The sequence below is a fragment of the Procambarus clarkii genome, chromosome 92 (genome assembly GCF_040958095.1).
Source record: "Procambarus clarkii isolate CNS0578487 chromosome 92, FALCON_Pclarkii_2.0, whole genome shotgun sequence".
In the NCBI taxonomy this organism is placed as follows: Eukaryota; Metazoa; Arthropoda; class Malacostraca; order Decapoda; family Cambaridae; genus Procambarus; species Procambarus clarkii.
Window position 1 is genome coordinate 12,214,884 of NC_091241.1, and position 17,999 is coordinate 12,232,882.

At 46.8% G+C, this 17,999-nt stretch overlaps 1 protein-coding gene across 2 annotated transcripts in view; it reads left to right on the top strand.

The window, feature by feature from the left end:
• LOC123775043 (tyrosine-protein phosphatase non-receptor type 13) overlaps positions 1-17,999 on the top strand; it is a 127,801-nt gene that overhangs the window by 28,899 nt on the left and 80,903 nt on the right. The window contains exon 1 of one of the 2 annotated variants that reach the window (XM_069319361.1): positions 1-237. This exon is cut by the window's left edge and continues 1,457 nt beyond it. The exons of the other annotated variant lie outside the window; for it this stretch is intronic. Coding sequence (XP_069175462.1) covers positions 1-237 — 237 coding nt within the window. The remainder of the gene's footprint in view (positions 238-17,999) is intronic. 2 annotated transcript variants of the gene reach the window in all.

Consider the following 17,999-nt stretch of genomic DNA (forward strand, 5'->3'; position numbering starts at 1 on the left):
ATCAGTTCACGGCCTCTAACAATCAGAGGAACAGCGCTGTTGACTACAACAACCTGAGGAACAGCGGTGTTGACTACAACAGTCAGAGGAACAGCGCTGTTGACTACAACAGTCAGAGGAACAGCGCTGTTGACTACAACAGTCAGAGGAACAGCGGTGTTGACTACAACCACAACACCGTCAGTAGTGGTCATGACGCAAGCCTCAACGTCAGTTTTGGGACGCCGTCTCGAACAGGTAAGGTGCCTCAGTTTTGTGCCTCATAGGTTTCCAGGCCACCTTTGTCGTTTCCAGACCACCTTTGTCGTTTCCAGACCACCTTTGTCGTTTCCAGACCACCTTTGTCGTTTCCAGACCACCTTTGTCGTTTCCAGGCCACCTTTGTCGTTTCCAGACCACCTTTGTCGTTTCCAGACCACCTTTGTCGTTTCCAGACCACCTTTGTCGTTTCCAGACCACCTTTGTCGTTTCCAGACCACCTTTGTCGTTTCCAGACCACCTTTGTTGTCTCCAGACCACCTTTGTTGTCTCCAGACCACCTTTGTCGTCTCCAGACCACCTTTGTTGTCTCCAGACCACCTTTGTTGTCTCCAGACCACCTTTGTTGTCTCCAGACCACCTTTGTTGTCTCCTTGTTGTCTCCAGACCACCTTTGTTGTCTCCTTGTTGTCTCCAGACCACCTTTGTTGTCTCCAGACCACCTTTGTTGTCTCCAGACCACCTTTGTTGTCTCCAGACCACCTTTGTTGTCTCCAGACCACCTTTGTTGTCTCCAGACCACCTTTGTCGTCTCCAGACCACCTTTGTTGTCTCCAGACCACCTTTGTTGTCTCCAGACCACCTTTGTTGTCTCCTTGTTGTCTCCAGACCACCTTTGTTGTCTCCAGACCACCTTTGTTGTCTCCAGACCACCTTTGTTGTCTCCAGACCACCTTTGTTGTCTCCAGACCACCTTTGTTGTCTCCAGACCACCTTTGTTGTCTCCTGACCACCTTTGTTGTCTCCAGACCACCTTTGTTGTCTCCTTGTTGTCTCCAGACCACCTTTGTTGTCTCCTTGTTGTCTCCAGACCACCTTTGTTGTCTCCAGACCACCTTTGTTGTCTCCAGACCACCTTTGTCGTCTCCAGACCACCTTTGTTGTCTCCAGACCACCTTTGTTGTCTCCAGACCACCTTTGTTGTCTCCAGACCACCTTTGTCGTCTCCAGACCACCTTTGTTGTCTCCAGACCACCTTTGTTGTCTCCAGACCACCTTTGTTGTCTCCTGACCACCTTTGTCGTCTCCAGACCACCTTTGTTGTCTCCTGACCACCTTTGTTGTCTCCAGACCACCTTTGTTGTCTCCAGACCACCTTTGTTGTCTCCTGACCACCTTTGTCGTCTCCAGACCACCTTTGTCGTCTCCAGACCACCTTTGTTGTCTCCTGACCACCTTTGTTGTCTCCAGACCACCTTTGTCGTCTCCTGACCACCTTTGTCGTCTCCAGACCACCTTTGTCGTTTAGGGGGGGCGGAAATATCATATCTGCCAATCATTTGTGATTTACATAATTCAAGTAATTGACACAAAATAATTGATATGAGTTAATTTATGACTTCAAATACAATAAGATAACACAAAATAATTATAAGAAAATTCCCAATAATTCTCAATTGCTTGTGCGGTAACGAAGTTCTCTCTCCTCATTGTTGTATGGTAAGGGAGTACTCTCTCATAGTTACCTTGTATGGTAACTAAATGCTCTCTCCTCATAGTTGTATGGTAAGGGAGTACTCTCTCATAGTTACCTTGTGTGGTAACGTGCACTAACCAGGACACAACGCACGACAGAAGAAAAGCGTTAGTTCTCCAGACAGTGCGACATAGTAACTGTCAGGATCTGGCGAAGCTATCGTTACCTGTGGCAGGTAGCTACCGTTACCTGTGGCAGGTGGCTACCGTTACCTGCGGCAGGTGGCTACCGTTACCTGTGGCAGGTGGCTACCGTTACCTGTGGCAGGTGGCTACCGTTACCTGTGGCAGGTGGCTACCGTTACCTGTGGCAGGTGGCTACCGTTACCTGTGGCAGGTGGCTACCGTTACCTGTGGCAGGTAGCTACCGTTACCTGTAGCAGGTGGCTACCGTTACCTGTGGCAGGTGGCTACCGTTACCTGTGGCAGGTGGCTACCGTTACCTGTGGCAGGTGGCTACCGTTACCTGTGGCAGGTGGCTACCGTTACCTGTGGCAGGTAGCTACCGTTACCTGTGGCAGGTAGCTACCGTTACCTGTGGCAGGTGGTTACCGTTACCTGTGGCAGGTAGCTACCGTTACCTGTGGCAGGTGGTTACCGTTACCTGTGGCAGGTAGCTACCGTTACCTGTGGCAGGTGGTTACCGTTACCTGTGGCAGGTGGTTACCGTTACCTGTGGCAGGTGGCTACCGTTACCTGTGGCAGGTGGCTACCGTTACCTGTGGCAGGCGGTTACCGTTACCTTTGGCAGGTACCTACTTTTACCTATGACAAGTGGGTACCGTTTCCTGTGACAAGTGACTATAAATGACGAATCTCCCACTCCATATGTAAACTCTGTGATAACGAACTGAGCTAACATTATCTTTAACATTATACTGTTGAATATCTAGACCCTTCAGACCAGCCGGAACGAGGTACCTGGAGCATTGCAATTACTTTATACACACTCTCGTGTCCTTAAGAACATCTTCAAGATGCATTCGAAATTTGCCGGCGAGATGGGGATGGGCGGGGTACTTAGCGGTTGACATATTAAGAGAACAAACATGGCAGTCTCACCTGACCGGATCTCTGACCACGTGGGCTGCTTGCCGGGAGGTTTGTTTACAAACATAAGGGCTGCCAACCTTCCCGCTGAGATAACGTCCTTTGTGTGAGCCGCGGGAAGGTACCCCTGTTTCAGGGATATTTGATTAGTTATCCTCTGTTTTATGTTATGGAAGCAGGTGGAATCTGTTCAGTAATGTTAAGAGTGGAAGAATGCTCTCAATTTACCTGAGGACTAACATCTCTTAGTGGCCTCGATGGGGCTAGGAAGCCGGCGGCATGTCAAAGGTCCCCCCCAAAAAAAAATCCTGTGGCCCTTAGATAACTGACTTCTTAGTGTCTAATCGATAACTTAGCTCCTAATCGAGGACTCAAGTGTCCTTCGTCTTGTTGTTTTGCATCTTAAAAATGTGATCAGAAGGTGAGGCTTCCGTCAATATTAGGTCGTACCGTCTCCAGGTGGTCGTGTCTTGAACCAGTGTAATGGTTTTTGAGCAATGGGGGGTTACCCCTCGCCCTACCATACACGGGAATGAACCAGGGTCCCTCCATTGTGAGTGGAGGACCTAGACCTCTCTGCTATAGAACCCTCATAAACTGTACAGCCTCTGTTGTCAATCATGGTCGCTGTGATGAAGACACCTTCGTAGTTATGTTAAGAATTATAAGTTGAGGGTGATGACCATCGGCGGAGTCCACGTTGAGTGATTAACACACAGAACAACTGTTGTTGGAGGGCCACCTGCCCCGAGGACTGTCATCCCTTCCTGCTGCCCTTACTACTTTCACAAGGTCTTGTCTCAATCCACCAGGTCAAGTGGTGACCAGGCAGTGACACGAGGGGTCTACGCTCATACTTTCCCAGCCTTCATGCGACCATCACACTACCCTCACACTGGACGCTTCCATCAACATACTGGCTACTGAGGTGCCATTTCGCCTTCGTCCGCCTGCATTGTTGGGGAGAACAGGAGAGCCAGGTTGCGTCTCTTGACACCGATGTCAACAATCTCACACTTAACAGAGTGAGGTCATCTGCCGAAGGCTGTCTTAATATCTCCCCCCCCCCACCCGAAAATCCACTTCCAGAAGGCCTTGAACCATCAGATCCTGCACGTGTGTGTGTGTTAGTCTACAGGGCCTCGTCACAGCCCACCACATTATCTCCAATGTGTGATGATGGTCACAGCAAGATATGAACCTCCAGAGATTCCCGACCTCTTCAGCAGAAGATTGAGGTATGGAATCCTGCTGGACCCGTCACCTGGTGCTACATAGCCTTCCCGGCTTGGTGCCTTTTTTGATAATTACTTGGACCCGTCGCCTTGCATCCCTTTCGACAGAATTATCTTTGTCATTGAAGACGTGATTTCCTAATGTCATTCGGAAATGTCACCTGCTGTTAGGTGGCAGGCAGTTGTCACCGGAGTGTCGGACTGCGGCCTCGACATTCCAATTTCCTATGTTTATGATCTCTGTATGTCCAAACATTCCTGTGTAGCTTATCCATGGCGTCTGATGTTAATAAATGTCTATGAGACAATAGCCTACTCGCGTTTTCCTTCGCTACACTCTTACTCCTACAATATCAAGAATACTTTAATAGAATTCATTAAGAACACCGTTATTATATTCCCCGAGCCTACGTAAAATAAGTATATATGTAATCTGTTTAAGTAATAGGCAGATGTGTAGGTCTGTACTGAAGCTCTTACTACCAAGCCTTCTTGCTAGGCTACCATCTTCCTCCTCCCCGCGAAACACAGATATCTTTTCCTTTATATATTGTCCCTTGTCACCGTCGTGTTCTACACTCAGTGTTCAGTGTCATAGAACACTGTGAACATTAATCAATTAACAGCCCAGGTCTAACTATCATTATAATTCAGGAACTATAAGCCCTCCCTCACTCGTCGCAACATTTTGTCAAGATTTAGATATTCCAAGTATTTGACCTATTTAAAAAATTCAACGGAACTCTTGCAGCGTTTTGAAGAATAATGCACAAGTTGACCTGGTTGTCTGACCTTGCTAAGGGTGGAATAGTAATAACATCTATCTCGCTATTAATGCAGGTTATCAGTCTCTAAATTTAAAAATGAATAGCCTAACCTCCCATTTTTTTTTTTAAATGTTGATTATGAAATAAATTTGGGATTAACTACACTATAGCTGAACGCCCCACAGTAAGATTATCATGACATCAATATGTCAGAAAAGGTCACGTTAAACGCAGCATATACACACATGTAAAGGGCCTTGGACTGTGAGAGCCTTTCCTTGGTGTTCACTCAGCTTATTGACTAACAAATCATTGTTCAAATTGGTGGGGTTGTATTGTTCAAATATACGATTTGAAAAGGATACTTTTAGTTTCTAGTTTTCAGAAGTAGATACCCTAAGAGCAAGTCTGATACTGGGTTCAGAACCAGATACTCTGAGAGCAGGACTGATATAAAAAGTTCAGAACCAGATACTCTGAGAGTAAGATTGATATAAGGTTCAAAACGTGATCCTACTCCACCTTGAGACGTGTGGGATCTAGTCGTAATCTTGCCTGGTGAGAAAGGTGCGCATCTAATCCTATTAGTTTTTTTGAAAGTTTATTTCAAGCGGTTCATAATAGGCTTTTGTGTAAGTACTCGCGCCTTTTTTCAATATTTTACCCCTCTTTCTTTTGTTTTTTCCTTCCCTCTTCTTGTATTCTATTTTTCCGTTTCCTCTCCCAGCCTGCGGGTGTATTCGGAGGTGTATTTGGGCCTGGTATAATGTAAGCAACGTTGTAATTCTTGTGAGAAAAGTGGTAAGACATTCAGAGCGGAATTGATGCCAGTTTTTAAATTAGTTTTGCGGTATGGTGCCCGCCGCCGCGGGGGTGGGGGGAGGGGTCTCTCTCTCTGTCTGTCTTTCTCTCTGTCTGCCTCTTTCTGTCTGTCTGTCTCTCTCTCTCTCTGTCTCTCTCTGTCTGTCTCTCTCTCTCTCTCTCTCTCTCTCTCTCTCTCTCTCTCTCTCTCTCTCTCTCTCTCTCTCTCTCTCTCTCTCTCTCTCTCTCTCTCTCTCTCTCTCTCTCTCTCTCTCACTCTCTCACACTCTCTCTCACACACACACACACACACACACACACACACACACACACACACACACACACACACACACACACACACACACACACACACACACACACACACACCAGGAAACACTGGTACACAGGGTACAGTTCCTCCACGCAATACCTCACTATACACTTCATACTTATTTATACATCTATACAGGCAAAGACTCCCCCCCCCCCTCTGAGGATGTTAATGTGTCAGCCTGGCTCTTATAGCAGTGGCCGCCTGCTCTACACCCACGCCCACACCTACGCCCACGCCCACACCTGCCCACAGCGCCACATACACCCACACCTTACTCTACCACACCCACGCTACCGCCCACACCTGCCCACGGCACCACCTACACCCACACCCCACCCTACCACACCCACGCTACCGCCCATAGAGCCACCCACACCCACCCTACTCCCCCCCCCCCACCTCTCCCACAAACAGATATACCACTAAATAACCAGAATTGACAGGTGTGAATTATGAGGAAAGACTTAATAAGGAATTAATTCTCCTGTCACTGAAGGACAGAAGAGTTAGATGAGACATGATTACAACATACAAAATTATCAAACAAATTCTCATGCCAGATTATTTATTATGTTTGATGCACAAAGAAGGAGACCAAAGTTAGAAACTTGGTCTTCAGATGAACCACAGAGACATTAGAAGACCAAATGCAAGTGTCAGAAAAGTTTAACAGAGCGGTAGATATAGAAGGCGGGTCTGAGAGGCGAAGCTCAACCACCGCAAGTACAAGGAGGTGAGAACATTTATGTGAGTATAAACGCACATACATACACATACATACACATACATACACAGTGGTTGTGTGTGTATGCATATGGCCATTACCTCGAGCCCCTGACGTAAATTGCCCCAGCGTTAATTATGGTGATTAGGGGGGGAATCACCTGATCCCATTTCCCATGATCCTCTCCCATATCATTGTTCTCTGTCCCTGTCATATTCTGGTTGAAGACATTGTCTCTCTCTCTCTCTCTCTCTCTCTCTCTCTCTCTCTCTCTCTCTCTCTCTCTCTCTCTCTCTCTCTCTCTCTCTCTCTCTCTCTCTCTCTCTCTCTCTCTCTCTCTCTCTACCCCGTGTCATTAGCTTTTCGCCCCTTCCCTCTCCATCTCGTCACCACCTCCTCTTCATCCTTTTCTTTACATACAACTCCCTTTCATTATCTCCTCCCCTCTCTCTCCGCCTCTATCTCTCTTCCTATCCTCTTCCTACCTGATTGGTCTCGTCACACCCCCCACTCCCCCTCCCCCGTCAGCCCCCCCCACTCCCCCTCCCCCGTCAGCCCCCCCCACTCCCCCTCCCCCGTCAGCCCCCCCACTCCCCCTCCCCCGTCAGCCCCCCCCCACTCCCCCTCCCCCGTCAGCCCCCCCCCACTCCCCCTCCCAAACCACCAATATGCGAACACTGTTGACTTATGTATGTACAGTGTATAGTTATTATTTGTGTCTGCAGAATCGAGCTATTAGCTCTTGGACCCCGCCTTTCTAACCAGTCTATTTTTACTCTACTATGTCTACTATATATATTTCTCTCTAACATATACATACACATCCCTAGGAAGCAGCCCGTAGCAGCTGTCTAACTCCCAGGTACCTATTTACTGCTAGATGAACAGCAGTGAAGGTGAGATAATCAGGGTGAAAGAAACTCTACCCATTTGTTTCCCCCTCCGCCGGGAATTGAACCCGGGCCATTAAGACTACGACCCTCAGGCGCTATCCACTCAGCCATGAGGCGCCCCCCCCCCCCCCCGTGTATATGTACTCACCTATTTGTGCTTGCGGGGGTTGAGCTCTGGCTCTTTGGTCCCGCCTCTCAACTGTCAATCAACTGGTGTACAGATTCCTGAGCCTACTGGGCTCTATCATATCTACATTTAAAACTGTGTATGGAGTCAGCCTCCACCACATCACTGCCTAATGCATTCCATCCGTTAACTACTCTGACACTGAAAAAATTCTTTCTAATATATCTGTGGCTCATTTGGGCACTCAGTTCCCACCTGTGTGTGTGTGTGTGTGTGTGTGTGTGTGTGTGTGTGTGTGTGTGTGTGTGTGTGTGTGTGTGTGTGTGTGTGTGTGTGTGTGTGTGTATGTATGTGTATGTGTGTGTGTGTGTATGTATGTATGTGTATGTGTATGTGTGTGTGTGTGTGTGTGTGTGTGTGTGTGTGTGTGTGTGTGTGTGTGTGTGTATGTATGTGTATGTGTGTGTGTGTGTGTATGTATGTGTATGTGTATGTGTGTGTGTGTGTGTGTGTGTGTGTGTGTGTGTGTGTGTGTGTGTGTGTGTGTGTGTGTGTGACCGCTGCACCGTTGTGTCAGATTTACCATCTCGGAACCATTCCCCTTGGATAAACAGGAGTCAAACCAGAGGGGATATAGCTCTCCGGTTTCTCGATCCGTCATTCCGTACAAGTGCGTGACGCTGAGACTCACGCTCTGTTCCTCCTCCAATCAGGAAGAAGAGACGAAATAATATGATTTCTCTTGTAATTTCTCCTCATACCTTCAGGAGAAATAGGAGACGGCTAGAACGGATTTTGATTATTGTTATTCGATAGGATCGAATCCTATCTCGTGTAATGTGGATCAAGAGGGACTCCCAGCTGGCACTGGGGCCCCTCTGTGGCACTGTGCCGAATGTAGGGCTCATTTGGATGTCTTTTGTTGCCTCGAGAGGAAGCTGATTGTGTGTGGTGTGTGTGATGTTGGGCTTATTGCCTGGGGGGAGGAGGGGCTTCTTGGTTTTCTAATTTGAAAGTTGAAAGTGTATTGTTAGCTGTGTGGCGTCTTGTAGTGAGGGTCTTGTGTGTGTGTGTGTGTGTGTGTGTGTGTGTGTGTGTGTGTGTATGTGTGTGTGTGTGTGTGTGTGTGTGTGTGTGTGTGTGTGTGTGTGTGTGTGTGTGTGTGTGTGAGGAGGGGAGGTGTTGTTGTGTGTGTGTGTGAGGGGGGGGGGTTGTTGTTGGGGGGGGGGAGTGATTACCCACTTGTTTACCTCTCTCTCTCTCTCTCTCTCTCTCTCTCTCTCTCTCTCTCTCTCTCTCTCTCTCTCTCTCTCTCTCTCTCTCTCTCTCTCTCTCTCTCTCTCTCTTAGGACCTGCACAGGGTCAGCATCAGTACTCTGCAAGCTAAGTGCCGTCCGCTCATTTTAAAGCCTAGTTCCAAAAATCTTCTTATAACTAGTTTAACGTGTATTTTATTTAATGTCCGGCTACACGCGTTCGCGATACATCTGCTTGTTAAGAGAACGTGGGCTGTCGCTGTCATGTTCGTGGATGATGGCGCCATGAGGCAGGTGTTGGTCTGCGGACGCCTGGCGCTGTGTCTTTGTCTGCTGGTTGTCCACAGCCGCGAGGTGATTGGACAACCCAGAGAACACACAGGTCGTGCACGCAGCAGTAAGGTGATCATCCACTTACGTCTGGCTTTAAAGATTGCTAGAATGAGAGGTGGAAGCTCCTTCCTGTGTGTCCATAGAGGTCACTGTAGTGTTGGTGTTGGTGGTGCAGAAGCTCTTATCCAACCCGTCCTCGTGTAACGGGGGGTGGTGGAAATAGCTCTATCTTGTCCATTATTCCACCCCCCAGTTAACTAACGAGGCCGGGGGAAACAGCTCTCTCTAGTCCGTTATCCCGTCCCCAGTTAGCTAACTATTCTAGAGCACTCCCAGAGATCCTAAGGCAACCTCTCTCGTTCAACACCTTGTAACCTAGGTATTTGACTACCTAGGTGCTAAGACTACAAGGCGCCGAGACTTGATCAGTTACCCGAAACTCTAGAGAGAACTCTAGAATACAGAATCATTGCCACAAACGTATAAGAGAAAACGAAAGGAAAGAAATGAATAGTGAAGTAATTAGTGAGGGTTTGGGGTGAGAGGGAGAGAGGTGGGAGGGGCGAGGATGGTCATTAGTTGAAAGTGAGAGTTTAGAGAGGGGTGGAGGGAGAGGAGTAGATAGGTAGAAGGAGAAGAGTAGATAGTAGAAGTAGAAGAGTAGATAGTAGAAGACGAAATGCTGCCACCATCCATTCTAGACCATTACATACAAGACAAGGAATGGAACTTGTCTGTATCAAAATATTCTCAAAGGATGTTATTACCATGTATCAACTCCAAACATGTACTCAATAATATCATGAAACCAGTAACCACAGAGGCTTTCTCACCTCAACTCAAAGCTCTAGGGAACAAAGTTAAACACAATTTAAATAATAGATTCATAATTATATTTCCCATGAAGTATCATAATTTAGCAATTCAATTAAAATGTTCCAGTTTAATATGCAAAGTGAATCATCATCCAAGAATTCGAGAACCCTACAACTTGACTGCCCCTGATCATCACACAACATATGTAAACACGACCAAGTCACCTTACTGCTCAACTCACCAAGTGTCTCTGCCTATAGCTGGATAGAGAGGGGGGGGGGGGTCTGTAGTTGACAGAGACTCCCGCCCTGCCGGCCGACAGCCTCCCTGCTAGGGCCGTCTCCTCTGCTCTACTGACTGCCGTTCTGTCTGTTAATGCTTAATGCTCTCGAATCGGTAGTTCTCCGAGTATTTATTGGGGAACCTAGTAACTAACTCCGCCCACAAGTAGATAGCCTGAGGCACTCTACCAAGCCACTCCTTAAACGTCGGCAAGTTTGAAGGCTACCAGGCTCCAACTAAGAGATTATCAGAAGCAAGGTGAAATTTGCATGATCTGACCTCAGGTCACTTGGGGTCATTAACGCTTTGAGGTGTGAGTTTCAGGCCGACAAACTGGCGCCTCTCAGATCTTTGTCTGTGACTCATGTACTCTATGTATGTATTAAACTAAACCAAACACTTTTACAGTGTTACACTCGGACCAAGTCCATTCCATTCAGCGGTCGACCCCGCAGAACCATTCGTAAATTTTTACATGCTGTTCATTGAAAACGGGAATTTTCTCAAACATAAATTAATGTTATAATATATTAGCATATTGTGCATATATAGGCATTGCTTAGGTTAGGTTAGGTTAGGTGTTTAGGTTCTGTTGGCGATTATTTGTAGTACGTGGGTGAAGCATTTACAGCGTTTTGGTTCGAACAAAAGTCGTCAGCGAAGCACTTGTTCCGGAAGTGTTCGGGCGAAATCAGTTGTGAGTCGTGTGTAAACCGTTTTTCATTCATAAACAGGGGGTTTGGCGGGTGCATGGAATGGACTTTTGGGTCTTTGTTTTGGAGGATGGGCTGTCTTAACGGTCTAACCTGTGAGTACTTACTGGCGGTCTTGGAAGATATATGACGCGGGTTGGGTGGTAATTAAGTCACTTCCTCTCTCGTTATTATTGTGAGCGCTCTGGTGTAGTGGGAAGACCTTGCTCTTGTTGTCATACAGAGCGGGGGTTCGACTCCTTTTGGCTCCAGGGATGTGATACAGGTAATATGGCATGTATTTACTGTAACATACACAAGCACTTCACAACTCTCAGGTTATTTATGTATGTATTTCCTCACTCCGTCTCTCCCCTCCCTCCCCCTCCCTCAGTCTCTCCCTCCCTCTCTCCCCCTCCCTCAGTCTCTCCCTCCCTCCCTCCCTCCCTCTCCCTCAGTCTCTCCCTCCCCCCTCTCCCTCCCTACGCTGTATTAGCAAATATTAACTTCATTAACATGTATACGAGCCGTGAATAATTACCATGCTCGACCTTGAGCCTCCAGTTGCTTAACACTGTACTCACCTAGTTGTGCTTGCGGGGGGTTGAGCTTTGGTCCCGCCTCTCAACTGTCAATCAACTCGTGTACAGATTCCTAAGCCTACTGGGCTCTATCATATCTACCTACTGCCACAACCACCACCCACTGCCACCACCTCCACCATCCACTTCTACCACTACCCAGTGCCACCACCACCCACTGCCACCACCTCCACCATCCACTTCTACCACTACCCAGTGCCACCACCACCCACTACCACCACTATCACCACTTCTTGGAAACCGACAGAGTAATCCTTGCCTGAAGCTATATTTATACGTCATCCATGGAGCGTGTGGGAGGAAACAACGAGAGAGAGAGAGAGAGAGAGAGAGAGAGAGAGAGAGAGAGAGAGAGAGAGAGAGAGAGAGAGAGAGAGAGAGAGAGAGTGAGAGTGAGAGAAGCGGGAAGGAACATGGAAACGGGAGGGAGACACAGAGTAATAGATGAGAGTAAGAGAGAGAGGGAGAGGGAAGGAGAAAGATAAATGAATAAGTGGCCAAATAAAGTAAGAGGGACAGAGAAAGCAAGAAATATTCCTCCAAGCACCACAACAACGGTCTTGGAACACAGGAGGATAGTCTGAAAGCTGAGAAATTGTGGAGATTGTCCACAGGAGGAGGAGGAGGTGAAAGAAGGGAGAGAGGGCGATTGTGTGTGTGTGTGGGAGAGTGAGATGGATACGTGTGGGAGTGTGGGAGAGCGTGGGAGAGCGTGGGAGGGGAGTGTGTGTGTGTGGGATGGTGTTTGAGACCGCGTAGTGAGAGGGGCGCAATCAGGCGTGTGTCAGAGCTTATGACACAAAGCCTATTGCCTGGACGCGATCATTAAAAGGTTCCAGCACCCAGCACAGTAAAGGTCCCAGCACCCAGCACAGTAAAGGTCCCAGCACCTAGCACAGGTCCCAGCACCCAGTACAGTAAAGGTCCCAGCACCCAGCACACTAAAGGTTCCAGCACCCAGCACAGTAAAAGTCCCAGCACCCAGCACAGTAAAGGTCCCAGCACCCAGCACAGTAAAGGTCCCAGCACCCAGCACAGTAAAGGTCCCAGCACCCAGCACAGTAAAGGTCCCAGCACCCAGCACAGTAAAGGTCCCAGCACCCAGCCTCGGACTTGCTTTCAGTCAATATTGGCTTATTTAATAAATGCATATGTGACATACTAATTGATTGTGAATATTTTAGTTTACCTTGAAAAGCTTCATAGAAAACACCGACCTCACCTAACCTTCTTAGTATCTTAAGATAAGCATCTTATTGCTTCTTATTTACAATTATTACTTAACCTAGGTCCCAGCACTACCGACCGGACCATAATGAGAAGCAGTAAGATGGGATCGAACCCCCGGAGGCACACACATCATCTGCTTCAAAACATCAAAAAAATATATTTTTGTCGGCAAAGAACTATTTATATATATATTGTTCTTCTGACAAAGTTCAGGATTGAACTGTTATACATTTATTGTGTGAAATATATCTGTACAATGGGTGTGTGTATATATGTATGTGGACCCTAGGGAGAGGGGGGAGGGGGTGTATAGGTGGGGGAGGGTGTAAGGTGGTGGGAGTGTAGGTAGGCTGGGAGGAGTGTGTGGGAGTGACCTGAGGCACGGGTCAAAGGTCAAGGGTCACTCGCCCCCGCATGACGTAAGTGACAGTGGTGAATGGTAGAGAGAGAGAGAGAGAGCGCGGCAGAGACAGACAGGCAGACAGACAGACAGACAGACAGACAGACAGACAGACAGACAGACAGACAGACAGACAGACAGACAGACAGACAGTCAGACAGTCAGACAGCGAACGACGAGACAATTCTATGTGTATCAGGTAATTGTTCTGATATTTACGTGACCTCGTTAGTGTGGGTGACCTTGTGCCAACTACCTGTAACTACCTTAAGGGGTCAATGACCTTCCCAGCCTCCACAGATAAAAAAAAAGACCTATGCAATCTCCCTAAACTAAGACTGTCATTAATTAGGAGCATAATTAGGAGTTATGGTCCTATTCAAGCCAGAGCTGAGAGGTGCTGCTGGGACCAGGTGTGTGCCAGAGCCTTCATATTCTCGTGGACAAGTCCACAAGGGCCGTGACGAGGATTCGAACCTGCGTCCGAGAACATCCCAGACACTGCCTTAATCGACTGAGCTACGACATGGTCAAAAGAGTTGAAACCAGAAGTTCTACTGAACTTATTCATTTGATACATCACGCTGTTGTGCCTTCATATTCTCCTTCTTGGGGACAGGAAGCCCTCTACTTGTCAAACAGTTCACTTTCCCCCCAGGATGCAACCCTTCATCAGTTTGTCTTTAACTCCAGGATACCCATTTACTCTTGAGGTGAACAGTGGCATTAGTTGAAAGGAAACGTGCCCAACCGTTCCAGTTCACCCCGGGAAGCGAACCTGGGCTACAGGTGTCGACGATATAGACACCGTGCTACCAGCTTGCTTGATTTTCCCGAGGCTCTCTTTGGCTGAGCGTCTTGTGTTGTGAATGCCGACTTATGCTAGTCCACGAAGTTGGGCCAGGGGCAGATTTTTGACAACATTGCCCCCCACATTCTCCCATTCTCCCTCTCCCCTTAACCCTCGTATTCCCTTCACCCCCTCCTCCCCTACCCCTTGTCACACTGTCCCTACCTTCTACTAATGGGAAGGTTTAGGAACTAATTTTGCCCATCTAAGGTGCAGTGGCTTTACAAGACTGTAATTTCAACTTGAACTCTTATGTTCTCTGTTAATCCCCAATGTACCTTCTTGCACACACACACACACACACACACACACACACACACACACACACATATATATATATATATATATATATATACATATATATATATATATATATATATATATATATATATATATATATATATATATATATATATATATATTATTTTTATTTTCTTCTCCGAGGCTATGGGTCCCCACATTTGCACCAGAGGTGGTACCCTCACAAACTTATATATATATATATATATATATATATATATATATATATATATATATATATATATATATATATATATATATATATATATATATGTCGTACCTAATAGCCAGAACGCACTTCTCAGCCTACTATTCAAGGCCCGATTTGCCTAATAAGCCAAGTTTTCATGAATTAATGTTTTTTCGTCTACCTAACCTACCTAACCTAACCTAACCTAGCTTTTTTTGGCTACCTAACCAAACCTTACCTATAAATATAGGTTAGGTTAGGTTAGGTAGGGTTGGTTAGGTTCGGTCATATATCTACGTTAATTTTAACTCCAATAAAAAAATTGACCTCATACATAGAGAAAAGGGTTGCTTTATCATTTCATAAGAAAAAAATTATAGTAAATATATTAATTCAGGAAAACTTGGCTTATTAGGCAAATCGGGCCTTGAATAGTAGGCTGAGAAGTGAGTTCTGGCTACTAGGTACGACATATATATATATATATATATATATATATATATATATATATATATATATATATATATATATATATATATATATATATATATATATATATATATATATATATATATTCCAAGTGAAATTGGCCTTGAAAATTGAGAACAATAATAACACGATTACACGAAAACTGATTTGTTTCCGTTTGACTAAAGTTGCTCATTTGTTGTCATGTGATATGAGCATCCCGCCGTCAGATGGCAGCAGCAGTACTGCCTGTGGTTTACCTCACTGCTAATAGATGGCGCCACCAGCGTCTCTGCTACTCCCTTGCATTTTAAACGAGAGTTGTCCCTCTTAGCGCGATCGTAGCGACTTAGTTACGAGTTTACTAAACAGTTTACGAGGTCTCCACCCAGAGATAGTATGGGCGACCTCGCGGTGCAACGGAGCTCGTAAACTGTATAATTAATACATACGAAGTCACCTTGAAGAAGGTAAGAGGAAGAGATATCGTAAGTGGACACGTGCGTTCTTGATGAATACCGACCCTGGGACACTTAGGCTCACCGCGTCCCTGTCTGGAGAATGTTTCTCTCCGTGGAGAGAGAGAGAGAGAGAGAGAGAGAGAGAGAGAGAGAGAGAGAGAGAGAGAGAGAGAGAGAGAGAGAGAGAGAGAGAGAGAGAGAGAGAGAGAGAGAGAGAGAGAGAGAGAGAGAGAGAGAGAGAGAAATGTATCACCAGGTGAACATCATGTATAGCCGAGATTAAACGTGAATCAATACTGGGTTTATGAAGAGGATGTGGTGATGCTCTGGCCTGCCTGCCTGCCTGCCTGCCTGCCTGCCTGCCTGCCTGCCTGCCTGCCTGCCTGCCTGCCTGCCTGCCTGCCTGCCTACCTGCCTGCCTGCCTGTCTGCCTGCCTGTCTGCCTGCCTGCTTGTCTGCCTGCCTGTCTGCCTGCCTGCCTGTCTGCCTGCCTGCCTACCTGCCTGCCTGCCTACCTGCCTGCCTGCCTGCCTGCCTGCCTGCCTGCCCGATAACATCTGTGCTAATGTGTGTGTGTGTGTGTGTGTGTGTGTGTGTGTGTGTGTGTGTGTGTGTGTGTGTGTGTGTGTGTGTGTGCACGCAATATATGGTACATCTGACATAAAACTGGTCGTGAGTCAAAGGATTTGTCAAACGACGGTTGGAAAGAGTCCAAGAGCTTGAGGTTATGGACACTCACTTAGAGGTCAAAGCAGAGGGTCATGAATGTCACAGTGAAGGTGGGGGGGGGTTAAGGTCATATCATACTAAAATGTTAATCATTTGACCTGACACAACCGTCCATCTCCGTCTCCTCCGTCTCTTTCTTCTGGTTCTTCTAATCTGCCTCTTCCCTTCCTTCTTCTCCCCTCCCCCCCCCCCCTCCTTCCCTCAACCCCTCCTCTTCCCATCTGCCTCCCTCCCTTCCCTCTCTCCCTCCCTCACACCAGATCAGGAGGGTCATCCTAGAATACTAATGATTCTCCCACGCATTTTATTTTTTTTGCCGGGGGATGATTTAAGATGGTTTCCACGTCCGTGTGTGTGTGTGTTTGTATTCACCTATTTGTGCTTGCGTGGGTTGAGCTTTGGCTCTTTGGTCCCGCCTCTCAACCGTCAATCAACTGGTGTACAGATTCCTGAGCCTATTGGGCTCTTTCATATCTACATTTGAAACTGTGTATGGAGTCAGCCTCCACCACATCACTGCCTAATGCATTCCATCCGTTAACTACTCTGACACTGAAAAAGTTCTTTCTAACGTCCCTGTGGCTCATGTGGGTTTCCAAATGTGTCCCCTTGTTCGCGTCCCACCAGTGTTGAATAGTTTATCCTTGTCTACCCGGTCGATTCCCCTGAGGATTTTGTAGGTAGTGATCATGTTTCCCCTTACTCTTCTGTCTTCCAGTGTCGTAAGGTGCATTTCCCGCAGCCTTTCCTCGTAACTCATGCCTCTTAGTTCTGGGACTAGTCTAGTGGCATACCTTTGGACTTTTTCCAGCTCCGTCTTGTGCTTGACAAGGTACGGGCTCCATGCTGGGGCTGCATACTTCAGGATTGGTTTTACATATGTGGTGTACAAGTTTCTGAATGATTCCTTACACAGGTTCCTGAAGGCTGTTCTGATGTTAGCCAGCCTCGCATGTGCCGCAGACGTTATTCTTTTTATGTGGGCTTCAGGAGACAGGTTTGGTGTGATGTCAACTCCTAGATCTCTCTCTCTGTCTGTTTCATTAAGTACTTCATCTCCTATTCTGTATCCTGTGCCTGGCCTCCTGTTTCCACTGCCTAGTTTCATTACTTTGCATTTACTCGGGTTGTGTGTGTGTGTGTGTGTGTGTGTGTGTGTGTGTGTGTGGTGTGTGTGTGTGTGTGTGTGTGTGTGTGTGTGTGTGTGTGTGTGTGTGTGCGTGTGTGTGTGTGTGTAAAAGAGAGAGAGAGGGGGGGGGGGTGTTCAGGAGCTTGTACTCGCACCATTTACTAATCTTCTGTTTGTTGTTGTTGTTGTTTAAGATTCGCTACCTGGAGCAAAAAGTTCCAAGTAGCACGGGCTATGGCGAGCCCGTATGAGAATCTGATTGTAAATGTTTGTAAATCTTCTGTTTGTTCGCGCACTCTCTCCTGGCAAGGGAACACTATGTAAAAAGACACATCGAACACTGTTTATGTAGAGCAGACGGAACAATGTGTAGTTATGTATTTAAGTGTGTAGGTTAGGTTAGGTTAGGTTAGAATTTTAAAAGCACTACAATCACCTTCAATGACTGATTGTTCAATATATCCCTGAACTATATGTTTACCAGATCTCTCACCCTGTCCATGGAGGACAGAAGAATATGTATATATATATATATATATATATATATGCTGGTTAGCATTGTAAATGCCTGGCCACGTCTGTGGTAGAAAATAATA